Here is an 11,772-nt window from a genome sequence, read left to right as displayed (position 1 = left end):
ACTCTTATGTTTGAATAAGTAGTAATCAGCTTATAGCATCTGCATAAATGATTTAGATCAACTTTCAAAATTACATTATAGAAGCAGATGAGTGATACAGGCCCATTGGGCCTCTTTTTTCAGTCAAATTTAAATACAGAAGTATGCTTGATACCTGATTCTCTCTGGAGATGTGTTATTCGTTGGATATTCAGATGTTAGGACGTTGTACCCTAACGAAAAAAAAAATAATGATCGGAAATTAAAATGATGTGAAGTGAAAGACATCCCTGTGAATGTGTTATACATTTGTATATATATTATATTTTTGTCACCGAAAATCTCAGATCACAGTATTTAACATTAAGTAGTGTAAATATTCTGGACTCTTGATTTCAAAACTTGATATGTGATAAAAATATACACGTTGATGAATTTTATGAAGGGGTATGTCAAGATTTTTCTGGAGACAGAAGACTTAACCTTCCTCCATATATGAATTCTTTCTAGTTGTCATTTAAGATTCATATTCGCACAATTTACAAAATTAGAAATGTAATCAATGCAGTAATTGATCTAGCAAAGCATAAATATCTATCATAGGGATAGGAGAAATTAATTCTCTCTACACAAATATTAAGCATGGGTTTGTTTCTGCTCAAGTAAGCATTGGTAATTAATTTGTCAAATATCAATTGTATTTTGTGAACTTTTGATGAAAATTAAGAAAGTTTTGCTAATATTGCATTGTTTTGTGTAAAAAGTATTTTTGTTTTTCTGTAACTGCAAGTACAGTTAATTTACAAAAATGATGAAGTCGGACATATAGTTCGCTGTGTTTCTCATGGTCAGTTATAATACTGATTCTGTTGTGATATCAAAGGAAATGTTTTGAAATATAGTCCAATTTAGAAGCATAATTATACAAGTTATGTGTGTGATATCCCGTCTGTCAAAATCTTGTGATATCATGTCAATTCTTACTTGTCCACACAGTTGTGTGATACGTTGTCGACAATTCTCTGTTTGTCCTATTTCTTCAAATAATGCATTTCAAAGTCCTTCAAATTTTTAAGGAAATTGGGATGTGTTACATGTTGTTTTTATCAAAATCAGTGAGAAGACCTGCAGACTTAACAGTTTTGAGCAAGTATTGAGCATGTATTGATTATATGCACTGAATGAATTTGAATTTATCAGTGCATTTTATCCTCGATACTCCAGGGTTTCCTTTCTCCTTCACTCTCTTCACCCTGGACATTTTCATAGCAAAATCGAAGGCTGACAATCCTAGTTTGAGCCTTCGATAGACCTCAAACAAATTCCTTACTAGTTGTGTTGCCTTCAGTTTTTGCTGTGACATATTCCAAGGATGCAGAGTGAAAGTGGAGAGTGGAGTTTAGACATGGCACAAAATTAACTTTTTTCGTCACAAAAAGCTGAAGCCAAGTACGCATAACATAAAATGGTCAACTCTGAGAAAATTTTAAACTCGCAGACTAGAAAGTCTTTTATAACCATATTTATAAAGGTTTTTTTTGTTCCATGTTCTATAAAAAGAAAATATTTTTGACATTTTTTTTAAACCGGTTTTATAATTAGTCAACAGGTAATGTTCATATGATTATTGATTATAAAAATGGAACCAATAATTACTGTGGTGGCCGAGTGGTTAAGGTGTTCCGACACTTGATCACTAGCCCTCCACCTCTGGGTTGTGAGTTCGAAACCTACATGGGACAGTTGCCAGGTACAGACCGTAGGTCGGTGGTTTTTCTCACGTCCTTAAATGACCCTGGCTGTTAATAGGGTGTTAAACAAAAACAAACAAACTGTACAAATCAATTTTTTTTCATCATTTATAATTTTGTTTCCAGCATCTTGTTACTTTGAGTTGCACAAGCCAAAAATGAACTTTTGTATTTACTGAGAAAGGAAATAAAGGTACTTGTTTCATGTTAAGCAGCTACTGTAATAAAACAAATTTACAATAATCATACTGTGATATTATCAGCTGTACTAGAAGCGTGGATTAAGGAAGAAATTTTATTTTTAGAAATATTGGTTTGAGAGATTGTTTAACATTGTCTGCCAAAGAGTAAACTGATATTGTTTTTATAAAGCATGTCTTGCTGTTCATACAACGTTACCTGCATGCAGGAGGTGAAAGTGAAACCAGGGAGAAATGTGGATCTTTGTTTAAATTACTGTTGTGTGGGCGTGCCTTCATTATTTGGGGAGTTGTCTCCCTTGTGTTACAATAGAAACTAGTTGTATCAATCACAACATATGTTGGGGGCGACATTACCATACCGGCAATCTTCTCTCACACCAAAGATTGATAGAACTTTCACTGATATGTTGCAATTCTAGTGTCATGCACCAGTGTATTAGACCGTGTGTACAATAACTCTGAAGTAAGTTGGTTTACTATGATGTTTGTATTGGTAAAAATTACACTAGAATTTCCGTGCTTCATACTGTACTGTATTTGTATCTATGCATGTTTGAAAAATTGTATTTCCCAATATACTGTGATACTGAAAACAGAAAAATGAAAATGCAATAAATTAAATGTACATTTTATGCAGCTTCTCATCTCCTGAAAAAAAAAATCAAAGATGGGAGTCAAAAGAAATCTTTTATAATTTAAACTAAAAAGAAATGTTAAAATTGATATCATTTAACCATTTTTTTTCAAAGATTCAGCTATGAAAAGATTTCATTTGTATTAATTTTTGAAAGTTTTCTTTTTGTTTTTGCTCTTGTGGTGATATCTATGGGGTAAAGTAATAATATCAGGTATATATACCTAGGTGAAGCACTCTCCAAATGACATCAGTTAGTTTTGTCCAAGATATTGGAAACTTTTTCAAAATTTTTTAGTTGTAATTAATTCCAATTGAAGACAATACTTCGTTAAACTTCCCTATAGCATATGAATGTATTTTCTTAGAGAAAAATATGTGCTGCAATATTTTGATGTAGTTCTGTGGCTTTTGGTGTTTTTTTACTTGACGAGATTTGAGAAACTCATTTGGAGAGTGATTTCTAAAACCACTTGAGCAATTTTCTACATATTGATAATTTGAGATTTTTTTTTTAAACAAAAAATGTCTACTCATGTTAAATTACTAAGTGGATACTGTTTCACACTGAAGATATTACACAATAAAATTACTAATGCAGTTACGCCTTTGTTTTTAATCCACTCTTCATCCACGGTCTGTGATATTCTGTCCTGTCCATCCTCTACGTGTCTGGTATAGGTATAGTGTCAGGGTCAGAGGAAGCTCAGGCTATACACACTGGAGATGGGATGATAGTATTGACAACATTTATAGAAATAAGACGCCAAATGGGCCTTCTTTGAATGAAGAGGACTTGTGTCGTCGGACTATATTCTGTGATTTTTAGCTCACCTGGACCGAAGGTCCGGTGAGCTTCATCTTCGCTAGCCAAGGCTTCTGATTACGTTACACTCCGCGAACCCTTGGCAGATATAGGCGTCAGTTCTGGCCCTCTAGCGGTGATTCGAAATTACCACCCTTCACGCATGAAATTTTCGACCAATCAAAACAAGCGTTACCGATTTACTTCATCGGTGATGTTTACAAACACACATCGAGGTTTGGTGTCATTTCGATGAGATATGTGATCAATGACTTATATGAATTGATCAAACACTGCGAATGTTCCCCCAAAGATTGTGATTTTTGTATTTAGGTAAAATGCCATGACATAGTCGGCAATGTAGCTATGTACTGGGTGCCGCATTTTTTGTTTACTGCGAAACCAAGCCAGAATGTAAAACGCGATTTGATTGGGTGCCCTGGGATTCCAGGGCGCGACGGTTTGAACACGACTATATCCGCCAAGGGTTTGTAGAGTGTAACGTAATCAGAAGCCTTGGCTAGCGAAGATGGGTGAGCTTATGCCATGGTGCAGCGTCCGTCGTCCGTCGTCCGTCCGTCAACATTTGCTTCAAATCGCTACTAGTCAAAAAGTTCTTATTGGATTTTGACCAAATTTGGTCAGAAACATCCTTGGCAGAAGGGGATCAGATTTTGCATAAATGGTGGCTCTGACCCCCAAGGGGCCTGAGGGGCGGGGTCCAATAGGGGAAATTGAGGCAATTCCTTTAAATCGCTACTAGTCATAAAGTTATGAATGGATTTGAACCCGATTTGGTCAGAAACATCCTTTGGGGAAGGGGAACAGATTTTGCATAAATGGTTACTCTGACCTCCAAGGGGCCAAAGGGGCGGGGCCTAATGGGGAAATAGAGGTAATTCCTTTAAATCGCTACTAGTCATAAAGTTATGAATGGATTTGAACCCGATTTGGTCAGAAACATCCTTTGGGGAAGGGGAACAGATTTTGCATAAATGGTTACTCTGACCTCCAAGGGGCCAAAGGGGCGGGGCCTAATGGGGAAATAGAGGTAATTCCTTTAAATCGCTACTAGTCATAAAGTTATGAATGGATTTGAACCCAATTTGGTCAGAAACATCCTTTGGGGAAGGGGAACAGATTTTGCATAAATGGTGACTCTGACCACCAAGGGGCCTAATGGGGAAATAGAGGTGATTCCTTCAAATCGCTACTAGTCATAAAGTTATGAATGGATTTGAACCCAATTTGGTCAGAAACATCCTTTGGGGAAGGGGAACAGATTTTGCATAAATGGTGACTCTGACCCCGAAGGGGCCAAAGGGGCGGGGCCTAATGGGGAAATAGAGGTGATTCCTTCAAATCGCTACTAGTCATAAAGTTATGAATGGATTTGAACCCAATTTGGTCAGAAACATCCTTTGGGGAAGGGGAACAGATTTTGCATAAATGGTGACTCTGACCCCCAGGGGCCTTAGGGGCAGGGCCAAAAGGGGTCCATTTTGCTAAATTGATGTTAACAACTTCTCCCCTGAAACTAAGCAATGGATATTAGTCATATTTGACTGGTAGCATCCTTATCGGATAGAGATACAATATTGACCCCCCCTCCCACCAGGGGGCCTAAGGGGCAGAGCCATAAGGGGTGCATTCAGCAATATTGATGTTTTTTTCTCTGGAACTAAGCAAGGTATGAAATTGATATTTCAGTAGTAACATCCCAAGGAGGCTGGGATTCAAATTTATACAAATAATGGGACTGACACCTCTCTCCCTTTGGGTTTGGGGTCTTTCCCCACCCTTGAAGACTTATTACTGTTGTATTATCTGTGGAACCATTCAGATCCCCACCCATAGTCATATATAGTCTTGCTGGGCATTAAGAGATGAACACAATCCTGATGTAAAAATAGGTTCAGGGTTGAACCATTCTTTCTCCACCCCAAGGGACTTTTCTTTAAATACAATCATGTTGAATCTTCACTTTGTTTCTGGGTTATATCTTTGAAGCAGTTGAGTTGTATACAAATGTATACGTCATCATACATCAACAAATACAGCTATTAGCAAATGAAACATGAACATAAACATTATTTTGATGTTTGTTCAAATAAACCAGGTGAGCGATACAGGCCCTCTGTGCCTCTTGTTCTGTGACCTTCTAGGGCTTCATTCCCCGAAAGCTACCAGTAATCCGAATATGAATGTGTTAAATAAAGTCGACCACTGTGATCGTGAAATTAGAATTTCGAATTTTCTTCATGAACTTAACATAAGCTTAGACAACATAGGCGAATATACCGTATCGGATGTACCGCCATGGCTTGTCGAAACACCTGATATTAACCTTACTCTACACGTGAGGGCAAAATCGAGTGCATTACCCGAAGAACACAAATCCTCCTTTCGGGAATGCATTAAAGATTTTCCCGATCATGCACGTTCAGATCTACACTGATGGCTCAAAAGATGGAGTAAAGGTCTCCGCAGCATGCTACTCCGATCACCATTGCTCTTCAATCCGCTTACCAGATGGTGCCTCTATCTTCTCTGCGGAAGCATGTGCCATCGATTTGGCCCTCGACCATATCGAAGAACAACGCATTAGAAAGGCAATCATTTGTTCCGACTCTCTATCTGTCCTTCAGAATTCTCATACAAAACCTTGTTTTACGAATATCTCATATCTTAAAAAAATGCGAAATAACATTACTTTGTATTCCGAGCCATGTCGGAATGAAAGGCAACGAACTTGTTGACCGCCAAGCAAAACATGCTCTAAATCTGCAACAAACAAATATTAAAATACCATATACAGATTTCAAACCTGTAATTAGTTCTGCCATTCAGAGTAAATGGCAGCAACGCTGGTCTCTCGAGACAAGCAACAAACTTTTTAAAGTACAAGCAAAACTTAAAACATCAACACCAAGTCGGAAGGACCGTAGAGAGGAAATAGTCCTCTCTCGGCTCCGTACCAGGGCACACATGTCTTACTCATTCGTTCCTCTTGAAACGAGAGGATCCACCGGTGTGTTATGCATGTGATGCTCAATTCACAGTAGAGCATTTTTTAATAGAATGTTCCGATTTCAAGCATATTCGTGATAAATACTTTCAAGTCCCGGATATGTAGCCCTTTTCAGTTCCGTGGATTCGAAATCAATATTTAGCTACTTGAAAGAAATCGATCTATTTTATAGACTTTGATATCTTTTACGTTACTCTCTTTGACGTTCTATTTGTGTCACAAAGCTCACATAATCTATTCATACATATATATATTTTACCATTTTTAAACAACTTTTTTTTATCATAATGATCTAAATATACAATACGAATGCTTTTAAAAATGACAAATTTTATCTGAGTTTAACTTTAAAATAAAAACCGATAGTATATTGTTTGGCCCTAAATGACCCTAGTTGTCGATGGGCCGTAAAACATAAACAAACAAACAAACAAACAAACAAAGTGATCGTGAAAATGGGTCAACCTGAAAATCACCACCGTGCAAGGATGTCAGTTAAACACAAAGTGCTTGTAGGTCAGGATCTTTTCAATCCATGAAGCTGCTTGCCAAATGACATGACCGGCGACACGAAATTGTTCTTGTTGAAAAACTTTGCACTATCGGCAACGCTGCGACACCGCGTTAGTGTTTTCCTTTTGCACAGGTGCAACAAGATACCCCAGAGCCTGCAGAGGCATCTTTTGATGTCTACTGGTTCTGTGTAATTTGTAAATATGATTTTTTTATAAGGAACTATAGTAGCAGAGACATATATAGATATATATGTCTGTGATAGTAGGTACAGTATATGTATAACTCGCTTTTATTTGTATGCCCGGGGGCATACAGTGTTACCTATATCCGTCCCGATGCAGTGTAACTAGCTTCTAAGGAACTGCTAAGGTTTCAGGGTGTCAAGTGGCAGCGGGGGTATCTATGTCTTACAAACATTTTCTAGTTTGTAACAGTGGCATTGACCTTCCCATTTGCACATCACAGTGCAAAAACCATGTCAAGTTTTAGAAAGCTTAATTTGGCCCTCTGGATTCTGACATAACCTCCGGAAAGAAAGTTCTGACAGACAGACGATGGCTGTACAAACGTACACCGTGGTTACTAACGCGTGGTTACTATGGTAATGGTGATATTTTGTGAACACTGAATGCGACCCCGAACGAGAACATTATACAAGGGACCATTGTGTTCAGTCTCATAAAATTCATAGTATGTTTTCCCTATAAATCTGCAGAAAATCTTGAGCTTCTAAAATAGTGCTCATGATCCATATTTTAAACTTAATTTAACTCGACTCAAGAACTTTTACAAGGAACAACTTTTTCGGCATAGCCGTATAATATTCTTTTGGTCCCGGATATGACGCGACAGGTGGCGTTACCGGTCAAGATGAAACTATGTGATTGGTCAATGTAGCGATAAATGCAAAATGCCGATATGCAGTTAAAACGAAACAAAGTTAAGATTGAATGCAAGCTGAATAAGTGGTTGTATCTTTTCAAATGACACATTGATAAGATTATATTCCTGATTCAAATGCAGTCTTATTATCACCACAAATGATTCAAACTGATATAATTATGTTATCCGTGCTGAAACACGTTAGTTCGTTAATTTATTCCACCAGCAGTTTTACATTATAACCACCAGAATTAAAACTATGCCGTTTATCTTTTTTAAAGATATTTCTTGTTTTGAAGTTTCTTCGTAATCAATTATTTCACAACTCTAAATCTGGTGAAATGAAACAATGTAAAGACGCCCCGATACCGATGATTAAGTTAACACCGTAAAATTACAGACATATATCTTTATTTTCCAAAAGGCATTATATTACCTTTATACACATAATCATCATACAAGTATACATGTCGTGATTGCGTGATATTATAAGTATTCAGAACAGCATTCAGTAAAGTGTTACCTACATATTATTTTGGTACGATTTTAGCCAACAACAATTAATAAACTTATAAATGAAACATTTCTGACTGATTATTACTGTAAATCATTTATATTTTGTTTGGGATTTACCTCGCGTTAACGCGCGAGGATAGCCAATCGCGCGGATAGCCAATCGCGAGGATTGCCAATCGCGAGGATAGCCAATCGCGAGGATATTCAATCGCGGGGATAGCCAAGCGCGAGGATAGCCAATCGCGAGATTCAAATCCTTCGCGATCATTTGTACGAAAATAACACCTTTGGATTACAATCAAGCTATCGGTAACGGATATAGGACTCAGACGAGTCAATGACTCTAAAATATCATCATTAGCATATTAAAATAATCATTTCTAGGTCATCGTTCGCGAAATCATGTATTCGCGAATATATATGAAGATAGAAACAAGTATTCGCGAAGTCTAAATGATTTACAGTAAAGCATGTATTACCATATTGTAACCGAATTGTGCTATACACATAATTTAACATATTCCTTAGCTAAATAGTAGTTCAATTCTTAATTCATTTGCTTTGTACACTTGGCCAGATTTTAAATGACGGTACAGATTTCTGATGGTATAAATTTTAACATTCGGTCTAACGTAATATTTCCTATACAATATATGACCTATTTTTTCGTATAATGAACATTCCAGAATAAAATGATACTTCTTAATCTGAGTACAAACACTACATGCGAGTGCCAAAATGACTGTACCGATAAATAGTTTCACAATACAAGTGATAGGGAACAACATAACAATTGTGCGACGAGTTCTTTAGTAAAACAAAAAACACATTACTTTAAACGCCAAAATAAGCTTACCGCTAAAATGTTTACCTTTACATTTTCCAACTACAAGCTCTCAATGAATCATTGAAAGTAACCGTGGTAGCAGAAGTCCGACTTTCCTCTGGCCCAGACACCAATATATGACGTTCTAACTACAGACATCTAGCTGGTGGAATGTCAAAGTCTGGAGTGAGGGCCAGAGGAAACCCGGGCTATGGTACCATGTATAATACAATAACATTGTAATACAGACTTTGAGTTTGATCATAGTCTTGCCGACACGGTAACCTCAAAGTCCAGCGGTTTTAGCGTAAGCCCGTATTTGCTATCGATAACGGGCTCCTTTCCGGGGATTGTTACAAACAAACACTTTTGAATCATCGAAGCAAAAAACAAAAACAGTTCCATTCTTGCAAGTTGTTCTCCCGGACATTTCCGTCTCCCAGCACCGAACGGAAGGAACATGTCCACCATGTTTTTGTCGACATTTCCATCAGAATCTAAAAACCTTTCGGGGTCAAATTTATCAGGGTTATCGAACACTTCCGGGTCACGGTTGACGGACCAAAGATTGACGAAGACGAGGGTATGTGCCCGGATGAAGTGTCCGTCAAGGATCGTATCCCGAGTGGTACTGTGTGGTAAAGCGAATGGGAAGATGCATGAGTGACGCATTGTCTCAAACATGCATGCCTCTGTGTATGGCAAGCACTCAATGTCGTCAAACGAGATTTGGCGACTGAGGCCGACCTTTTCTCGAATTTCTGCGTGCGCAGTTTCCTGGACATCCGGATGTGTGGCCATGAATAACACTGACCATTGAAGACTACTAGCGATGGTGTCGAACCCCGCGCCAATAAGTTCTTGGACCGTTGTGAGGATGTGCTCGTCCGTAAGGCCCACGGCTTCCTTGTCCTCGTCAGGGATATCGTCCGTTGCCTTTATGAGCGCGTCTGTGATATCCCTCATGTGAGAAGCGTCATAAGTGTCCAAATGTTCTTGTCGCTTCTTCAAGCTGAATTTGTTCATGGTTTCCAAGATACCAATGAATTTATTGAATGAACCTTTAGTAAAGTGTCGCATCCATGGCATGATGTCTACTGGGTTTCCGGCGCCTGCAAACGCCATGAATTCATCGTTCATTTTAACTAGATGTGTGAAGTCCTCATCGTCACGCTTATAACGCTTACCGAAACACAAAGCGCAGATAATGTTGCCAACCGAAAGATAGATTTCGTTATGAGGGTCAAACGGGGCGCCCTCTGACGCCAGAAAATTGCTTGTAAGTAAATCTGCTTCCGACGCAATAGCCATCTCTATAGGACTGTTCCGTTTATTGGTAAATAATGCCAGGGAGTTCTGGGCGATACGACGATGCATTTTCCATCGAGGTCCGAAGTCCCCAAACCCCATGCTGTTTCCATTGGCTATGAATTTGAAGGAATAAAAGTCTGGCCGCCCCGCGAAGTCTTCAGCTTGTTTAATTAGGGCCGCCCGTATAGTTCCGAGGCCGTTCAACACAATGGTCGGTGTACTTCCCATCGTTATTTGAAACACATCTCCATATGTGTTTCTAAGTTTTGTTAAATATTCATGTGGCTTTTTACCCAGACTCACCAAATTTCCTATCAGAGGCCAAGGGAATGGTCCAGGTGCCGTGGTGGCCGAGTTCCGGTTCTTAGATGCCCAAATAAGGGACATCACAATTACACAACCGAGCATAACAATGGGTGATATAGACAAACAACATAACAATGTCCCTGGGATAAACTCCATTATGTCGTACCCGAAAATCCAGTAATCTGTATTGGAACTCTCCTGGGAAATACGTTGGGTAGCATCAGCGACTTTACGGAGAGTGACGAACTCACAATAAATTCGCCAGTGTCGGAGTCTGTTATTTGTGTCAGGGCAAAGATAAGAATATGTGCGTGTCCTATCCCAAATATCCTACATCATTGCTTTCTCTGGCGACAATAAACACGGTAAACAATATCATATAACACGGTTTAAGTACTAGTCCAGATTAGAGGTCTTTAACATAATTAAAATTGATTTGTTGAAAAAAAAATCCAACAAAAACAGGATGTCTTGTCTACCTTATTTCTGACATTTTCAGTGAATAGTAAACATATGTATACATTTATTTGGCCTCAAGTGGCCGAACAATGTGGCGTTGAAGGTCAGGTTATACAACTGTCTAGTCGGGCTCTCAAGGTGTGTTATTGTGTGTGAGATCCATTGTCAAGTCTGTCAAACAACCTTTTCTATACATGCTGACATGCGTATAAATTACTGGCCGCATTCACCATCCCGGATTGAATATCAAGTCCCTGCTCTGGACACCGGTGATTAACCCTCCGCCATATTTCAACGTCACTTCGGCCATACAAAGTATTCCATGTTGTGTCGATATTTATATAACAGCGACGAATGTCAGGAAAACTCAACGTCATATATTTTCAATGTTTTACTAATGTGTTCACTTTACAAATTATATACACGTATTACAAGAGGCCCAGAGGGCATATATCGTTCACCTGGATATTTCAGGGATTATGTCGAAATGCTAACATATAAATTACTTAGTATATAACAAGTACTTTTTTCCCCCTCAATATTATGAATTATA

At 38.3% G+C, this 11,772-nt stretch overlaps 1 protein-coding gene across 1 annotated transcript; it reads right to left on the bottom strand.

Annotated features, from left to right (window-relative positions):
• Nucleotides 1-8,194: 8,194 nt before the first annotated feature.
• On the bottom strand, nucleotides 8,195-11,097 carry LOC117337940 (cytochrome P450 1A1-like). Its single transcript, XM_033899099.1, has one exon. It carries the CDS (start codon nucleotides 10,914-10,916, stop codon nucleotides 9,405-9,407), a length of 1,512 nt encoding a protein of 503 aa, XP_033754990.1. The 5' UTR covers nucleotides 10,917-11,097; the 3' UTR covers nucleotides 8,195-9,404.
• Nucleotides 11,098-11,772: the final 675 nt, after the last annotated feature.

This window comes from Pecten maximus, chromosome 11 (genome assembly GCF_902652985.1).
Source record: "Pecten maximus chromosome 11, xPecMax1.1, whole genome shotgun sequence".
NCBI classification, from domain to species: domain Eukaryota; kingdom Metazoa; phylum Mollusca; class Bivalvia; order Pectinida; family Pectinidae; genus Pecten; species Pecten maximus.
The sequence above is the reverse complement of the archived record's forward strand: the minus strand, read 5'-3'. Positions and strand labels throughout refer to the sequence as shown.